Raw genomic sequence first — 19,138 nt, 5'->3', positions numbered from 1 at the left:
GAGCTGGGCAGGGCTGGCTGCAAGGCAACTGGCAAACAACGCTCTGCAAGTTTCCCTGCGTTCCTCACTTAGCTGCCTCTCCCCAGGGTTCCTTAGTATTGAGTCAATTTGGTAAAGGGCCCCTGGATGCAAGGAGACTAAAAGTGGGGACGTGCTGAAGGTTTGTGCATAGATAATGAATAAGGGTATCAGTTCTCTGCTCGGCACCGCCTAGGCCTTAGCTCTCCTCAGAAAAGGTATTTATTCTGAGAGGACGTCTCTAAAATATTCACCAACAGCTATTCCCAGCCACATACATGCTCAGAACTCTCAGTTAGCTTTTGTCTCCAGCCTCAAGCAAATATTGCTAGTTACTAAAGGAGACCCTTAGAGAGACTAGAACAACAAGGAAAGTACTTTAGAACAAACAATTACTACACAGCAAAACAAAACCAGTAACAGAAAATTATGATGAACTTAAAAAGACATTGGCTTTAGTCCTCGTTCTTACTCTTTGAAGTTCTAATAAAAGAGACTAGAATCTGGTCAGGTACATTCCCAGACTCCCTTGTGGCTGCTTCTGGTTAGGTTCTGCCAATGGGAGATGCCAGTGGGGCCTGGGAGGGAGGAGGAACAAGTAGACATCTTCCTTCCCAATTTTAACGGGGCTCTTGGCAGTCACTGCCACGTGTGGTGCTCAGTGTGAGGCGGTGGCTCAGGAGCAGCACACAGGTCGGTGCGAAGGTAGTGGGGGCCACGAGTCCTACGTGGCCACAGTGAGGGTGGGCTTGGGACACCAGCAGCTTCCTGACCTTCCCTTTGTCGCCTTCTGCCTTCCTGATGTTATTATTTGCCTCCATCAATACCTTTGATTTAAATAACTATAGTGGCTGTCTTACTGAGTCAATGAATGCTGACTGGCATTTTATATAACTTTAGGAGAATGTTTGAGGTCCTTAAAGAGAAAATGCAAAGTTCCCTCAAAGAAATGGAGGAAAAGACAGATAAAAATTGGAAATCAACAAATCCCTTAAAGGAAACCAAGAAAAAGCAATCAAACAGATGAAAGAAATGATTCAATACCTGAAAGCTGAAATAGAGACAATAAAGAAAACACAAGCCAAAGGAATTATAGAAACAGAAATCATGAGAAAAAGATCAGGAACCACAAATGCAAGCATGAACAGCAGAATATAAGAGATAGAAGAGAGTATCTCAATCGCTGAAGATTCAATAGAGGAAATAAACTCATCAGTCAAAGAAAACATTAAATCTAACAAAAGCTTAACCTAAAATATCCAGGAAATATGGGACACCATGAAAAGGTCAAACCTAAGAATAATAGGGATAGACGAAGGAGAAGTCCAACTCAAAAACACAGAAAATATATTCAACAAAAAACATAGAAGAAAACTGTCCCAACCTAAAGAAATATATGCATATGCAGATACAAGAAGCTTCCAGAACACCAAATAAATGATTAATAAATTAATAAATAAAAACGTCCCCTTACCACATAATAATCAAAATACTAAACATACATAATAAAGAAAGAATATTAAGAACGACAAAGGAAAAAGACCAAGTAACATGTAAAAGCAGACCTATCAGAATTACACCTGACTTCTGAATGGAAACAATGAAAGCCAGAAGATCCTGGTGAATTGTTATGCAGACATTAAGAGGCCACAGATGCCAACCCAGATTACTATACCCAGCAAAACTTTCAATCACCATAGTTGGACAAAACAAGATATTTCATGACAGAACCAGATTTAACCAATAACTTAGCCACAAATCCAGCCCTACACTGGAAACCCCAACCCAAAGAACTTAGCTACATCTACAAAAACGCAGACAATAGATGATCTCACAGCAGCAAATCTCAAAGAAGGTAAAAATACACACAATAACATCACCAACAATGAAAACTAAAATAACAGGAACTAGAAATCACTGTTCATTAATATCCCTTAATATAAATGGACTCAACTCACCTATAAAAAGACACAGGTGAACAGATTGGATATGGAAACAGAATCCGTTCTTTTGCTGTACACAAGAAATACACCTCAACCTCAAAGACAGACATCACCTCAGAGTAAAGGGTTGGGAAAAAATTTTCCAATCAAATGGACCTAAGAAACAAGCTGGTGTAGTAATCCTAACAGTTAACAAAATATGCTGCAGGAAGGTTTATTACCTGTCTACTGGGGCGTGGCCTCATATACTATTTACCCGGATGCTGAAGTGTGTCCAGCCCTTCTCTCCTCCCCCTTGGTTCCTGTTTGCTCATTCGGATTGTTTGGATCCCATCTCCATCCACCGTTCAAGCAGAGAATTCTGATTTATAAGTTTTCCCCCTAAATAACTATCTATCTCTAAGTTCTGAGCTACTGTGGGATTTCTTTTAAGCGTCCGATCTCTCCACCATCATAAATAGACTTCAAACTAAAATTAGTCAAAAGAAATGTAGAAGGTTATTTCATATTCATTACAGGAAAAATCCATCAAGAGGAAATCTTAATACTGAACATCTATGCCTCAAATACAAGAGCACCATCATAAGTAAAAGAAACACTTCTAAAGCTTAAATCACACATCAAACCACACACACTAATAGTGGGAGAATTCAACACCCCACTCTCACCACTGGACAGGTCTGTCAGACAGAAACTTAACAGAGAAATAAGGGAAATAACAGATGTTGTGAATCAAATGGATTCATATCTATAGAACATATCTATAGATACAGACATCTATAGAACATTCCATCCAAACAGAAAAGAATATACCTTCTCAGCTGGGTGGTGGTGGCGCACTCCTTTAATCCCAGCACTCGGGAGGCAGAGGCATGCGGATCTCTGGGAGTTCGAGGCCAGCCTGATCTACAAGAGCTAGTTCCAGGACAGGCACCAAAGCTACAGAGAAACCTTGTCTCAAAAAACCAAAAAAAAAAAAAAAAAAAAAAAAAAAAAAAAAAAAAAAAAAAAAAAAAAAAAAAAAAAAAAAAAAAAAAGAATATACCTTCTCAGCACCTCATGGAACTGTCTCAAAAATTGACTATGCACTAGGTAACAAAGCAAACCTCCAGAGATACAAAAGAATTGGAATAATCCCATGTATCTTATCGGATAACCATGGCTTAAAATTAGAATTCAACAGCAACACTAATTTTAAAAAGCCCACAAACACATGGAAATTAAACAACACTCACTTGAATCATCACTGGGTGAATAAAGAAATAAAGGAAGAAATCAAAGACTTCCTAAAATTCAATGAAAATGACCATACAACATACTCAAATTTATGGGACACAATAATAGTAGTGTTAAGAGGAAAATTCATAGCACTAAATGCCTACATAAATAAGCTGGAAAAATCCCACACTAGTGAGTTAACTCAAGAACAAAAAGAAGCAAACTCACCAAGGAGGACTAGACAGCAAGAAACAATCAAATTGAGAGCTAAAATCAACAAATAGAAACAAATAAAACAAGACAATGAGAAAAAGGGTTGGTTCTTCGAGAAAATCAACAAAATAGACAAACCTTTATCCAAACTAACCAAAAGGCAGAGAGAGAATATCCAAATTAACAAAATCAGAAATGAAAAGGGGGATATAACAACAGATACAGAGGAAATCCAGAGAATCATTAGGTCATATTTTAAAACTGTACTATACAAAATTGGAAAACTTAAAAGAAATGGACAATTTTCTGGATAAATATCACTTACCAAAATAAAATCAAGACCAAATAAGCAAATTAAATAGACCTTATAACTGCTAAAGAAATAGAAACAGTCATCAAAAATCTCCCAACTAAAAAAAGCCCAGGGCTAAATGGTTTCAGTTCAGAATTCTACAAGATTTTTCAAAGAAGAATGAATATAATTGTTCCTCAAATTCTTCCACACAATAGAAACAGAAGAAATATTGCCAAACTCTTTTTATGAGGTTACAATTACCCTGATACTCAAACAATAAAAGACATTACTAAGAAAGAGAATTACTGACAATCTCACTCGTGAACATTGATGCAAAAATACTCAGTAAAATATTGGCAAACCGAGTCCAAAAATACATCAGAAAAATCATCCACCATGGTCAAGTCAGCTTCAACCCAGAGATGCAGGGATGGTTTAACATTACAAAAATCTGTTAATGTAATCCACTATATAAACAAACTGGAAACAAACAAACAAACAAAAAACATGATCATTTCATTAGATGCTGAAAAAGCTTTTGACAAAATCCAGCACCCCTTCATGATAAAGGTCTTGGAGAAATCAAGGATACAAGGAACATACCTAAGCACAATAAAGGCAATAAACAGCAAGCCAACAGCCAACATCAAACTAAATAGAAAGAAACTCAAAGCGATCCCACTGAAATCAGGAACAAGACAAGGCTGTCCACTCTCTCCATATCTATTCAATATAGTTCTTGAGGTTCTAGCTAGAGCAATAAGACAAAAAAAAGGGGGGGGGGGAGATCAAGGGGATACAAATTGGAAAAGTCAAACTCTCAGTGTTTGCTGATGATATGACAGTTTACGTAAGTGGCCCTCAAAATTCTATCAATGAACTTCTACAGCTTATAAACACTTTCAGTAATGTAGCAGGATACAAGATTCACTCAAAAAAAATCAGTAGCCCTCCTTTACACAGATGATAAATGGACTGAGAAAGAAATCAGAGTAATATCACCCTTCACAATAGCTACAAATAACATATCTCAGAGTAACTCTAACCAAATAAGTGGAAGACCTCTATGACAAGAACTTTTAAATCTTTGAAGAAAGAAATTGAAGAAGACACCAGAAAATGGAAAGATCTCCCATGCTCTTGGTTAGGTAGAATTAACATAGTAAAAATGGCAACCTTAACAAAAGCAATCTACAGATTCAATGCAATGCCCATCAAAATCCCAGCAAAATACTTCACAGACCTTGAAAGAATGGTACTCAACTTCATATGGAAAAGCAAAAAACCAGGATAGCCAAAACAATCCTGTACAATAAAAGAACTTCTGGAGGCATCACAGTCCCTGACTTCAAACTCTACTACAGAGCTACAGTACTGAAAACAGCCTGGTATTGGCATAAGAACAGACAGGAGGACAAACGGAACCAAATCAAAGACCCAGATATCAATTCACACACCTGCAAACACCTGATTTTTGACAAAGAAGCAAAAAATATAAAATGGAGAAAAGAAGGCATATTCAACAAATGATGCTGTATAACTGGATATCAACATGTAGAAGAATGAAAATAGATCCATATCTATCATCATGCACAAAACTCAAGTCCACATGGATCAAAGACCTCAACATAAAGCCAGCCACACTGAACTTCATAGAAGATAAAGTGAGAAGTACACTTGAACGCATTGGCACAGGAGACCACTTCCTAAATATAGCCCCAGTGGCACAGACACCAAGAGAAACAATTAACAAATGGGACCTCCTGAAACTGAAAAGCTTCTTTAAAGCAAAGGACATGGTTAACAAGACAGAATGGCAACCCACAGAATGGGAAAAGATCTTCAGCAATCCCGCATCAGACAGAGGCTGATTCCAAAGTATACAAAGAACTCATGCAATTGGTCATCAAAAGATCAAATAATCCAATAAAAAATATGGAGTATAGAGAACTCTCAGCAGAGGAATCTAAATTGGCTGAAGGACACTTAAGGAAATGCTCAACAACCTTAGCCATCAGAGAAATGCAAATCAAAACAACTCTGAGATTCCATTTTACACCTGTAAGATTGGCCAAGATCAAAAACACTGATACAACTTATACTGGAGAGGATGTGGGATAAAGGGAACACTCCTGCAACGCTGGTGGGAGTGTAAACTGGTACAGCCCCTTTGGATATCAGTATGGCGATTTCTCAGAAATAACCTACCTCAAGACCCAGCAATACCACTTTTGGGTATTACCCAAAGGATGCTCAATCGTACCACAAGAACATGTGCTCAACTATGTTCATAGCAGCATTATTTGTCATAGCCAGAACCTGGAAACAACCTAAATGCCCCTCGACCAAAGAATGGATAAGGAAAACGTGGTACATTTACACAATGGAGTACTACACAGCAGAAAAAAATAACGACAGCTTGAAATTTGTGAACAAATGGATGGATCTAGAAAACATATTGAGTGAGGTAACCCAGACCCAGAAAGACAAATATATGTACTCACACATAAGTGGCTTTTAGACATAAAGCAAAGAAAAACCAGCCTACAATTCATAATCCCAGAGAACCCAGACAACAAAAAGGACCCTAAGACATACATGGATCTAATGTACATGAGAAGTAGAAAAAGACAAGATCTCCTAAGTAAATTGGGAGCATGGGGACCATGGGAGAGGGTAGGAGAGGAGGGGAGAGGAAAGGAGGGCACTGGGAAAAAATAGACCTCAATAAAATCAAGGGAAAAAAAGAGGAACAATAAATAAAGAAATAAATATTTAAAAGACCTTTGATATTAAAAACTTGAAAGCAGAAATAAAGTCAATGGAAAGGTTAGGGAAGAATGATGAACTCGCCTGGTCGGGAAAGGCAAAGATCAGATGGGGGGGGGGAGGGGGGAAGGGGTGGTGGTGGTGGTGGTAAATTCACACAGCAGGAGCCTGTCTCCATCAAACAAGCTAAGGTATGAGGAGTGGGATTCTATTAGCCAGTCTGACTGTGACCACACCCGACAGAAGCATGTTAAGGCAGTGTTAGGAATAATCTTAAAACGAGCCTCTACGCCAATGCAAATAATTCCAATCAGACCAGATTAGGCCGAATAAAAATTGCCCACGTTTAATAAATGCAGTGCTCCCAGTTGGCTGGGAGCATAGCGAGAGGTGGGGGGTGGACCACGCAAAACCCAAAGACCAGGTGCTCCTTTTCTGGGCAGCAGCCTAAAGAGCCTGTGGTCCTGACCCTTCCTGGGGAGGAGTTAGCACTTGGTAGGCTCTTCAGGAGGTGGAGTCTGGACTAAGGCAATTCCGGCCAGGGGGCTTGAGATGGCGCTTTCAGCTCCATTGGCACCCTAAGGATGAATGCCAGGGGCTGGGGTGACGCTTCCAATCATCCCAGATTCCTTGGATATAGGGGTGTCAGATGGCTGGGGTCTCTCTTCCAGTCAAACAGGGAGGAAGGCTTATTTTGGCTTTTGATTCATGGGATAACATTCATCATGGTAGGGGAAGGCAGAGGGACTAGAGAAACCCATGATGGCAAAGCCAGACTATAGCCCTCAAGGCCTACTGCTACCCCCGTGCCCCACCCCCATGCCCCACTCCCCAGGGATGGCTCGCTTGCTAAAGAGCTCACCTTGTTCCCAGGATGTAAAACGCATACTCTCATAAACACCGCACTGCTGAGAACACTCATCCCGTCTGGAACTTGAAAACTCAAACTCCCACCAATAAGCTTTATTTGCATGGCTGCATATATCTGATCAAATGGCAGATGTTTACAAAGGGTAAAGTTTATTAAATGGCAAAACCTCGAACTTCGAGGTCAGTCAGCTGCCGAGTCCTCATCAACAGCACAGACTGTTTAGTGCTCGCTCTTGTCCAAGTCCAAGGGCAGCAGGTCCCATTTTCCTGGGACTGCGGGTCCATTTCCACCTTGTCTGAAGGTCAGAGAGTTTGGAGATGGACAAGCTTAGTTGCTTGTCCTAACTCAGGAGAGCTCGTCTAGTAATTCTGGTGCCCTCCTGACAGGTGGTCAGGATATGCAAATGTACTTTTGCTCCTTCTTCTGTAACTATGAGGTCACCTAGGGAGGGCACCTCCATCACTTAGACAACAGAAGGCTAAAGATTTGATGTCTCAGAGTGATACAGCCATTGACTGTGAGTTATCCTTTTTATCATGTTACCCTCCCCCCTTTATGTTGGGTATAAAAGCTGTGGAAAAATAAACATGGGTGAATTTTAGGATTTCGATCAGTGGAATGCCCTCCCAATACTTTCTGTGTTTTCTGTCTTATTATTTTTATGCATCTTCATATTCTTTACTTATATTTCTTCAATTCCTATGCTCTTACCCTGGTAGAAGTAATTTTGTCAAGGCAGGTCCTCAATAGGAAACCTCTTAGATTACTAAATCTAAATCCTGTGTGTGTCTGTCTCATCAGCAGCAAAGCTCCGCCACTCACATCTTGTTTACATTGTGGCTGTTTCAAATGGTGTAAAAATGAGCTTAATATTTACTAAAAGAGCTTATAACACCTATAGCAGTAGCTTCATTTTAATTTTTTTAATTAAGAAATTTTTTTTGTTATTTCTCCCCCAAATAAGCTAAAAAGAAATACCTGTAAAAATACCAAAAACGCATTTTAAAACCCCAAAGTGATATGACACATTTTATATGATTTACAGCTAGGACTAAAATGTCCAGTTCTATGAGGGACTCTGTAGGAAACAGAAAGACTGTACACTTCAGGCTGCGGCTATAGCTCAACAGTACAGTCCAAGCTTAGCATGTGCAAAACGCTGGATTCAAGCCCTAGCATTAAAGGGAAGGCAGAGGAGATTTGTATTCAATTCTAATTAAGTTTTGAAAAGCTGCATGTTTGCTGACAGGCACTATTGGTGAAATCAATCTGGAAGGCAGACATTTCTATGGCGGGACTGCCAGGGTTTTCCATACAACAGATTCAAGCCTTGTGCCCAGATTTTTCTCCCTTATAGTTTAAGCAAAAGCACAAATACACAAATGGTAAAAGATGCACACAGCACAGAAAGATTAAAATAACAATATCCCCTCCTAACACGGCAGATCTCATGTGTCCGAAACCCTTCAACAGTCAAACGGTCGAGCAGTTCACACGCCAAAGCTGACCTTTGGTTTGCAAACATTCATGTCCATGGACGTGTGCAGATGGCCTTTTGTCTCTGTCACAGAGAAACGCCACACGGTCTTCTACTTAGAAAGTTTAAAGGGCAACGTGTGCATGCTGTTCAACCCCCGCCGGGTCCAGGCAGCTCCTCAGACATCACTGGTCTAGCTGTGGCTCCAGATGGTCCCAGGTGTTGACTCTGAAATTTAGGAATCACATTTATTAACAGGGCTCCCCCTGCCCCCACCCCGAGACAAAGTTTCTCTGTGTAACAGTCCTGGCTGTCCTGTAACTCATTTTTGTAGATCAGGCCAGCCTCAGATTCAGAGATCTGCCCGCCTGCCTCTGCCTTCTGAGTGCAGGATTAAAGGCGTGTACCATCATGCCTGGTTAACAGGGAATTTTTAAAAGAAAAATTTCCTTTAAAATTAGTGTTATGATTCTAGCCACACAGCAGTGGCGGGCACTTTCGGGTTCCAGGGCTACTCATGTGTGAACAAGCGCTCAGGCAAAATACTTAGCCACCCCGGAGACCTTAAAAGGCCCTGCATGGCCTGCGTGCAGCATGGTTGTATCACCTACGTATGATGCAGCTACCTAAGCCCTGGGCGCCACGTGTGAGCTCCGTCATCTGTGTACAACATAGCTACGTCAACCCCCTGCATTAGGCAGCCCTTAAGAGCTGGCCACGCCATCTTCAAGCTCTTTCTGCACACCGACGTCCCCAGGCCTGTTCACGTGTCTCTAATAAACTCTTCTTTGTTATATGCTTAGTTCTCACTCACACCAGGTAATTTCAATTAAGGAATCTGAAGGGGGGGTGGAGCAGAGGCAAGGGGATCTGCGTTTGAGGTCAGCCTGGCGTACCTAGTGAGACATTGTCTCAAAAAAAAGACAAAAATTAAAAACAAAAAAATGAGGGAATCTATTCTGTGTAAACGGGAAGATGTACTGCCAGATATATGGAGCAGAGCTCCCATCTTCCCTTCTTTGTGAAGAAGGCTCTCACTATGCAGTGCTGGCTGGCATCCTGCCTGGCACCTGAGAGGCTCATCCTCCTGCTTTGGCTTCCCAAGTGCTGGGGCTACACGCATGAACCACTACACTCAGCTTTTATTTTAACATTGTACAAAAAGACATGAACCATAACACATGCACCCCAAGCAGCTGGGCAAGGCCAGACCTGTATAGGGAACAAACAGGTAAGACGGCAAGAGCCTCAGGAAGGACGACACTCTCCTTCAGTCTCCACACCAGGCAACAAGTAGCACTGTCTGAGCAGGAAAGACTTACAGACACACAGCACACTGCCGGCTCAGCCGAGCCCTCCCTCGATGCCTCGGATCCTCCTGGCCAGCTGTATGTCCTTGGGGAAGAGGGTGACTCTGCGAGCGTGTAAGGTGAGGAGATAGGCGTCCTCGAAGAGGTGAACCAGAAACGCTTCTGCTGCCTGGGCACAAAGAGAAGACCACCATGGATGTAGGGCCCGGACTGTTTTCTCTTGGAGACACCCCGATTCAAAGGACTGAAGTAAAGAGCGGGGCGAACCCCGTGGCCGTCCATCACATCCCCTCCACACCATCCCGTATTACATGTTGGCTGTTCTTTTCGGGAGGTCAGGAACAGTCTGGGGGTACCTCAGATGCAGTCCTTTGGCATTCTGGGATACTCTTCCCCTCTCAGCCTTCACCTATCCCTACTCCTTACCTCTTGAAGGGCCAACAAGGCGTGGGCCTGCCAATAGAAGTCCACACCGCGAGTGAATTTCTGACAGATTTCTCTAACCTATGGAGGGGTGGGGTGGGGGTGAGCAGAGAGCAGAGTGAGTGAGTGTTCAAAGAGTGGAGGGTCTTTCTCCAAGTATCTCTCCGCATCCTCATTTCCTCCATCACCTGCTGCCCTTGATCTTAGGGCCTGGCTCAGAGTAGGTGCCGACTTCTGAGAGCTTTAACTGGCAGAGTTTATGGGTGGAGAGGAGAAAGGGCAATCTCCAGGGCAGGGAGGGAAACTGGAGGAGAGGGCTCTACCACAGACAGAGGGGATGAGGAGAAAACAGCCTCAGAAATACAGAGGATGTGCGGCGTCCCAAAGGTTAGAGGTGACCTTCAGCCACAAACCCAAGAGACTCAAAGGAGAGGTGGCCCAGAGCAGAGTGAAGGTCCCCAGAACTCACGACTCTGCCGAAAGGCTGTCTCCTCAGCAGGAGGTCTGTGCTCTTCTGCAGTTTCTGCATTTCCTTCAGCCACAGAAATTTCCGCCTGCGGCGTAGACTGGAAGCGCCTGAGCAGAAGAGGTAGGTCGTAAGGAAGGCACAGCGGAAATAACTGGTCCATTGCAGTGCAGCTGAGACCACAGATGTTTCCACAGGCCTCTACCCCAGAGCAGGGAATTCACTCCCAGCTGTTGGAGTCAGCAACGACGGCAGACAGGTGCTTAAGACAGGCTTGTTAGGCAAGCGCGGTCTGAGCCTTTGGGTTGGGTATTAACTCCCGTGAAGCCCTCTGAAACCCCAGTCACTTCCCAACAGCTCCTTCCTGCCGGGCCCTGCAGTACTCCACGCATCTATCTTTCCCATTCCCACCTAGACTGAAAAGTTCATTATTTCAATTTTTAGGCATTTTTCTTCCTTTTTTAACAGCTGGAAGGAATTAGATACTACCTAATATGAATCCCTTGTCTTGATTACTCTGGAGCCCAGGGAAGTAGTGATAGTTGGCCAGTGCTCATTAGAGGTTGTGTTGGAACTTTGGAAGTGGCATAATTCAGGGCTAGTGCTGGGAATGTGGGCTGTGAAGTCACAGCCTTTGGTAAAAATTCGAATTCTCACTAGAAAATAAAAACACATGCACAAAAAAAATCTGTTCTAGAGATGCAGCTCTGTAGTAGCGTGCTTGATTAGCATGCACGAAGTCATGGGTTCGACCCCTTGATTAGCATGCACGAAGCCATGGGTTCGACCCCTTGATTAGCATGCACGAAGCCATGGGTTCGATCCCTCGCGACAGACAAAGAAAGACCATACCTCTAAATTCTAATGCCGGAGAAGAAACTTAACTGATATTATTTAAAATGGTTACTATAAACATCTACTTTTTAAAAACCTGAAAGATACCCTAAAAACAGCGCCAGAAGCAAATGAAATATATCTAGTAGAAAACAAGACCACCAGATGAGTTAAGGTCCAGAGTGTGTACCATTCTTATAGAAGAACCAAGTTTGGTTCCTAGCGCTCATGTCAGGTCACGTGGCTCACACTGCCTACAACTTTAGGTCTAGGGGAACTAATGACTGGTGTCCTTGGGCACCTGTACTAAGGTGCATACACAAAATTAGAACTAAAAAGTGGGGTTGGAGACATGGCTCATTGGCTGAGAGTATTTGTTGTTCTTGCAGAGGACCTAGGTTTGGTGCCCAGTACCCATATGGTGGCTCACAACCATCTAACTCCAATTCCAGTGAATCCAATGCCCTGGCACCTGCATCTGACCTCTGTGGAGGTAAACACAAACACACACAATGTTGTGGTTGAATAAAAATGCCCCCCACAGGCATATAGGGAGTGGCCCTACTAGGAGGTGCACGTGTGTCACGGTCATTTCCTGCTGCCTTTGGATCCAGATGTAGAACTCTCAGCACCTTCTCCAGCAGCACGGCTGCCTGATGCTCCCCACCCAGATGACGACAGACTATCTCTGAACTGTAAGTCAGCCCCAGTGAAATGTTTCCCTGTATATGAGTTGCTGTGGTCATGGTGTTTCTTCAGTTATAAAATTCTAATTAAAACAAATAAAAACCACAAAAATCTTGGTGGGTGTTTTGCCTGTGTACATGTCTGTGTCTCATGTACATGCCTGGTGCCTGCAGACGTCAGGAGTCAGATCCCCTGCTCTGTGTTACAGGTGATTGTTAGCCGCTACGTACGCATCGGGAATCAAACCCTGGAAGAGTCAGTGCTCTCAACTGCTTAGCCTTCTCTCTAGGCCCCCAAAATAAAAATAAATCTTGAAAAAATAGATAACTGAGTTAAATTCAACTGAAGTGTTAGCTATTAAGATAAACAAGACAAATTAAATATAATTAGTGAAAATGAGAAATTAAATAAGTAAATAGTATACCTGCTCAATAATTATAAACAATGACTGATAAAAATGAATAAGCCTGATTAGTTGAACAGCTTGGCTAAGACAATTAACAAGACAAAGCACACACACACACACACACACACACACACACACACACAGACAGGTACTGGCTGGAGGTGCAGCTCAGAGCACCCACCTTGCACATACAAAGCCTCTGGTTCTATCCTGGTACTGCAAAATAGAAACACTGAAAAGGACAGCATTTAAGGATAAAATTAGCTTCAAAGAAACAGTTATTTAAGGTCCAGCCAATAAAGAATACTATCCCAAGCAGTGAGAACACTGCAAGGACCATGGAAGGAAGGGAGACAAGCAAATGGCCTGTTGCTAGGTGACAGGCAGAGGAGACTTAACTGTGGGTGAGGTTAGGATCATGAAGACAAAGAGAGAAGATCCTGTTCTGCTCTGGTTTGTGTTGCTGTGATAAACACCACAACCAACATCGTGGGGAGGGAGGGGTTACTTGGCTCACATGTCCATCCTCCAGAGAGGCCAGGGCAGGATTCCAGGCAGGAATCTGGAGGCAGGAACCATGGAGAAGCGCTACATACTGACCTGCTTTCCTAGCCCAAGCTCATTGCCCAGGGGTGGGCGGCACCACCCACAGTGGACTGGGTTCTCCCACACCAATTAAGAACATGCTTCACAGACGTGGCCATAGGCCAGTCTGATAGAAAGAAGTCCCCTCTTCCTGGGTGACAGGTTTATGTCATGCTGACAGCTGAAGCTAACAATAACAGACCACAGCAAGGGCTACATAGTAAGACCTTATTCTCTCTCAAAAAAGAAAGATTTTGAGACAGTCAAGAGGAGTAAGAGAGCTGTAAGATTCATGATGCAAGTACAACTGGTTATAAAAGGAACTGGTCAGAGGCGCAATGGAAAAGTGCGGGAACCAAAAGCACTGAAGACGGGGTTCCACGAGCCAAAGAAGAATTTCGAGCAGGGGTTAGTCCTTCTAGCCAGGCCCATAGGTCCAATTCCAACACCAGGGCGGCAGAGACAGGGCTAAACCTCAGGGTTTAGTACATGGAAGGCAATGCCACACCAAAAATTTTATTCTACGTATATGGGTCTTTGCCAACACGTATGTCTGTGTGTGCAGGGCCTGCAGACACCAGAAGGCATGGGATACCCTGGAAATGGAGTTAAAGATGGTTGTGAGCCACTATGTGGGTTCTGGGAGCTTTGCTGAAGTTCTCTGGAATATCAGCCAGTGCTCTTAACCTCTGAACCATCTCTTCAGCCCCTTCTTTGCCAAACTGCTTTTTTTTTTTATTTGAAAAATAACATTCCAACCAGGCGGTGGTGGTGCATACCTTTAATCCCAGCACTAGGGAGGCAGAGACAGGTGGATCTCTGTGAGTTCCGAGGCCTGGCCTACAGAGCGAGTTCCAGGAGTTCCAGGACAGGCTTCAAAGCTACAGAGAAACCCTGTCTCGAAAAACCAAACAAACAAAGGAAAAATAACATTCCAGTTGCCATGTAAGACAAGAACTGGAATGGGTTAAGAGTAGAGATAGAGGGGCTGGAGAAATGGCTCAGCCGGTAAGATCACTGGTTCAATTTCTAGCACCCACATGACAGTTCACAACTGTCTGTAACTCCTGTTCCAGAGGATCCGATGTTCCCAGCACCCTTACAGGGTAACTCATAGCTGCCTGTGATTTCGGGGATTCCGAGTCTTCTTCTGGCTGTCGCCAGCACCCTCATACATGGAGCACATACTCAGACACATACACACATACATAAAAATTAAAATAAATACTTTAAAAAACCCCACAGAGATCCGTGTCCGTCAGAATGAGCAGTGTCTTTGCTCAAGCTACCTGTCCTGTCTGCGCCTAGCTGTTCTCATTGACTGGAAAACCGCCAAGAAGCAAACTAGTTAACGTGGTTAGCGACAAGCGGTAACCAGAGGCAGCGCCGGTCCGTAGCTTCCGCAGGGCGAGCACGGGACCGGTCTCGGAGGTTCAGGCAGACACGCTTACCTTGACGGATGCTGCTCGATCGCGAGGGTCCGGGGACCGGGCTGGAGGGCCGTCTCGTCGGGGTCCTCGACGGGCGGCGCGGGCTCGGGCTGGAGGGCCGTCTCGTCGGGGTTCTCGACGGGCGGCGCGGGCTCGGGCTGGAGGGCCGTCTCGTCGGGGTTCTCGACGGGCGGCGCGGGCTCGGGTCTGGCCGCGAGGGTCCGGGCACCGGGCTGGGGGGCCGTCTCCTCGGGACCTTCGCCTTACGACGTGGGTCCATGGCTGGCAGGAGGGTCCAAGCTCCGCCGCCTCCGCTAAGCCTTCCGAGTCCTGCTGCCGAAGCCGGACGAAAGAGCGAGACGACCGTGCACCGTGCGCATCACCGACAACTGAACTCCGCCGCCATCAGTTCAAAATTCACCCGCTCCGCCCATCGCATTTTAAAATACCAACTCCGTGACTCTCAGTGGCTGACTCTGGAACGCCACCGTGGAGCGACAGCCGGAAGGACCAGTGATAATGAAGGGCTGGCCGCAGAGTCAGCCAATGGGAACCTGGAAAAGCGAAGGAAGGCGGGGCTTTCTCTCTTCGCTTGTTGCTCTTTGGCTCTGGTGCCCTCTGGGCAAAAGGATATCTCAGTTCTGTTGTGGGTGGTGAATTTGTAGAATTCATTCCCTCAAACGTTTTACGCGTTCACATCCACGTTGGTGTGCCTTTGAAGATGGGGAAACAGATCACCCAAGAATGTGACAACTCCATACAGCTCCCGTGGCCTTACAATATGAGATCAACCAGCCTCGGAACATTTCTAGGTTTGTGGGGACAGCCAGGATGATGGGATGTGAGGACAAGGTCCAAGCAGGGCAGGCGCTAGCACTCTTCTTGGATCGTGCTATCGAACACCATGACGATATTGTCCGAGAAAAACTGGCTTTTTCCTTTCTCCTCGGAGTGACATGAATTCGGGTCATGTCTCCGTAATTAGAATAAAGAGAATTTCAATTTCGTCATTTTGCTTTTTTGAGGCTTCTAAATGGTCTACCATGAACGTGTACTCTAATCAAGAAAATCCTTATATAAGCAGTGATTTCACAGAAGCCTTCTGCAACGTTGGGGTGGGTGGTGGAAAATGGTGCAGCTGCTATGGAAATGTGTCACGGTTCGAATCTGAAACGTCCTACAAAAGCTTGGTCCTGCGTGCAGCAGTGTTTAGGGGTGGGGACTTTGGGAGATGATTGGGCCGTAGGTGCCCTGACTTCCTGTGTGGATTTAATCCTAGCACTTGGGAGGTAGAGGGATGAGGTTTGCTACAGTTCAGGAGCAGCCTAGCCTAGTGGGTTGGAGGCTAGTCTAAAACAAACAAACAAACAAACCAATCATGACATAACTCAACGGTAAAGCACTCACCTCACACACAAGGTTCTGTCTTCAATCCCAGTATGCTACCCACTGAAAAGTTTCTGCACCCTGTCTCCGCAGACGCAATAATCCAAATCAGACCAAATCAAACCAAATTAGAGAAAGCCCAGGTTTAAGGGATGGCCTTCCAGCTCCTCAGAGAGGGGGTGAGGGGAGGAAGACGGGAAAGCCACGTGTATGTTCTCTGGTGTAAAATAACCTGTGGGAGTGGTCTCGAGCATCTCGGGGGAGGGGTCGTCCTTTGGTGGGCTTTCTCGGAGGTGGAGTCTGGACCGAGGCAACTCCCAGGGAGTTACTGTTTAGTCAGGGCAGAGTTTCCAACTGGGAAGTGAAAACAGTTCTAGCGACTGATGGTGGCTGTGGTTGTGTATGTACCATGGATGTTCTTAAGGTCATCAAAATTTTATATTTGCCACAGCCAGGCAGTGGTGGTGCACACCTTTAATTCCAGCACTTGGGAGGCAGAGGCAGGTGGATCTCAGTGAGTTCAAAGCCAGCTCTGATCGACAGAGCGAGTGCCAGGACAGGCTCCAAAGCTACAGAGAAACCCTGTCTCTCAAAAAAAGTTATATTTACTATAGGGGGGGAGGTCTTGCTAAGTCCTTTAAGGTATAGTCAAATGACAGAAGGATACTCCCCCGTCCCCAGTTATCCAGGTCTCAGCATGGATGGAAGAAATCCAGATCAACTGCTAATTAGACAGAGGAAATCTCCACTTACGAGCTCTGCTTTTAGACACTCTATTAAACTGGAAGTAGAAAGTTAGATGGAAGACAGGATCTCGTTTTCGTAAGAACCTGATGAAACTGACTACTACTGAAGCAGTAGTTATGGGTAGAAGGGGGGTGTTTATTAATAGACACATTTTTTACATATTTTGGTTTTTGAACCAATTGAACTATTGATTTGTTGTTGTTGTTGTTAAATAAGCTAAATGGAAACCAAGTGGGCTGAAGATGTCAAGGTGAACACTCGCCATCTCTGAGCTCTAGATGAATTGAATGGTACAAGGAGGAGTAAATTATAGCTCATAGGAGCCCTCCGAACTAATGGGGAGTTCAGCGTAGGTGAGAGAAAGGGGGAGACATTAGTTGGTTGTGACAGCTCTAAGACAGATGCCTTCAGCCGAAGCTGACATCACATAGGAACAAGCCGCTGAGTCAGGATTTGAACCCCACACCCAGCGATGGCGTCCACCTTCTGTCACCACACACTGCTTCTTGTGGTGGTTTTACTTTCTTTTTACTGAAGAGAGAACCAGGTGCAATTCACACATCTGAAGTCCCAGGCTGCTCTAGAGTCCGAGACAAGAAGACCATTCAGGCCCAGGGATTGTGGCCTGTAATGTGCTTTGCTGTTTTCGCATCACTGTGGTGACCTGGGAGCTGGGAACAACCACGTTGCTCATGCTAACTGGAAAAGACACACTCTGGCTTTCACAGTGCAGTGAGAAGCTATAAGGGAGTGAGGGGGGAGGGTGACAGCAGTGATAGGCTATGTGACTGAGCTATGTGACTGAGGCGTCACCACACCGACTCCAGGAGGTCTGGCTTGAAAAATATCAATTGTAATAGGCATGGTGGTTATGACCCATCAGCCCATCTACTTGAGAGGCCGAGGAAGACTTCAGTTCAAGGACTGCCTGGGCTACAGGGCCCAAAGCCAGTCTGGACAACTGAGGAAGACTCAAAATCAAAAGTAAAAATAGGACTGGGGCTATAGATCACTGGTAGAGAGCTTGCCTAGCAAGCATGAAGCCCTGTGTTCAATTTCCAACACACACACACACAAAACTTCTGGGCCACTTTCATGATCAGAATACACAGTCCCTACCTTGACTGTAGTCAGCTTAAGGGCATTGCTTGAGTATGGGCTTTATATAAGCTTTTTATATAAGCTTGGATTTCCTAGTTTCCTGTTCGCTAGCTTCGTGACTTTGGAGATTCACTTGCCTGCTGTAAACGATAGTTTCCATCTTGCGCAGCACAGGTAGGGACCCTTGTCTCACCATGGGGAGAACGAACTGACTAGGAAGCTGGACTTCCTCCTTTCTGTTTAGGGCTATGGCTTTCTGTTTTGGTCATGGATCCCATGTACCCTGTTCTAGCACTGCAGGTATAATAAGCTGAGAACAGTGTTTCCTTGAAGTTGTCTTGTGGCTTCTACATGCATATGCACACACGTGGACACACACCTGCTTCTACACATGCACTTAAACACGCACACACATTCACATGCATTTAAGAAGTAGATGAGGGTCACTAGAGTTGATTCTGCCCATGTGGCTCAAATGATCCCAAAGTGGGAGTTACCCTTGGGACAGCCGTGCCCCTCTACCTCCTGCAGCAGGGTATGGAGGCATGCTGTGCTCTGGTCTTCAGTCCTTTCCATCACGGACAGCCACTGCTTCCTCCTCCGTCACTTCTGGAGGAAAACCACTTTAAACCTGACCGCTATACACCTCCCTCTTTGCTACGGGCTGAAGGGGACATTTGCTTTGGATCCTGGGGGAGCACCGTAGAAATGGTTTGGCAGCACCGAGAGGAAAGCCCTGAGGAGGCAGGTAGCCTAGGCTGCAGCTCCTTGCGGTGCTTATGTAGAGGAGCAGTGGTGGAGCGTCCTGATGAACCTGAAGCTGTAAATGAACTCTTAACTCCTTGGATGTCCAAGAGGCAGACCAACCTCATGAGCTTCCCCAGACTTGTGGCAGCCTTTCTCAAGCCCTTCAGATGGGTGCACCTGTGGGAGCAAGGGGCACATCAAATGACAAAAGG

General features: G+C 44.8%; 1 protein-coding gene across 4 annotated transcripts; it reads right to left on the bottom strand.

Annotated features, from left to right (window-relative positions):
- Positions 1-7,390: 7,390 nt before the first annotated feature.
- Cenpa (centromere protein A) lies at positions 7,391-15,388 on the bottom strand. 4 transcript variants are annotated; one of them, XM_050128562.1, is made up of 6 exons: positions 15,127-15,383; positions 14,967-15,030; positions 11,007-11,113; positions 10,541-10,618; positions 10,127-10,283; positions 7,391-9,032 (listed from the first exon to the last, which is right to left on the bottom strand). In XM_050128562.1, the coding sequence occupies exons 1-5, from the start codon at positions 15,223-15,225 to the stop codon at positions 10,149-10,151; spliced, it is 483 nt and encodes a 160-aa protein (XP_049984519.1). In that variant the 5' UTR covers positions 15,226-15,383; the 3' UTR covers positions 7,391-9,032; positions 10,127-10,148. The 4 variants fall into 4 exon arrangements, 3 of the variants coding, with proteins under 3 accessions (XP_049984519.1, XP_049984518.1, XP_049984517.1); XM_050128560.1 differs by having other exon boundaries at positions 7,392-9,032; positions 14,967-15,379; XM_050128561.1 differs by lacking the exon at positions 10,541-10,618 and having other exon boundaries at positions 14,967-15,384.
- Positions 15,389-19,138: the final 3,750 nt, after the last annotated feature.

This window comes from Alexandromys fortis, unplaced genomic scaffold (assembly GCF_014885135.2).
Source record: "Alexandromys fortis isolate MF-2015 unplaced genomic scaffold, M_Fortis_MF-2015_v1.1 scaffold_304, whole genome shotgun sequence".
NCBI lineage: Eukaryota > Metazoa > Chordata > Mammalia > Rodentia > Cricetidae > Alexandromys > Alexandromys fortis.
Note: the sequence above shows the minus strand (reverse complement) of the source record. Positions and strands in the feature narration are given on the sequence as shown.

Coding starts and splice junctions, on each gene's coding strand:
- Cenpa (XM_050128560.1), bottom strand. CDS start 15,225: ATGGACCCACGTCGTAAGGCGAAGGTCCCGAGGAGACGGCCCCCCAGC. Junction 11,114..14,966: donor ATCGAGCAGCATCCGTCAAG/GTAAGCGTGTCT, acceptor TCTTCTGCTCAG/GCGCTTCCAGTCTACGCCGC. Junction 10,619..11,006: donor GACAGCCTTTCGGCAGAGTC/GTGAGTTCTGGG, acceptor ACCCCTCCATAG/GTTAGAGAAATCTGTCAGAA.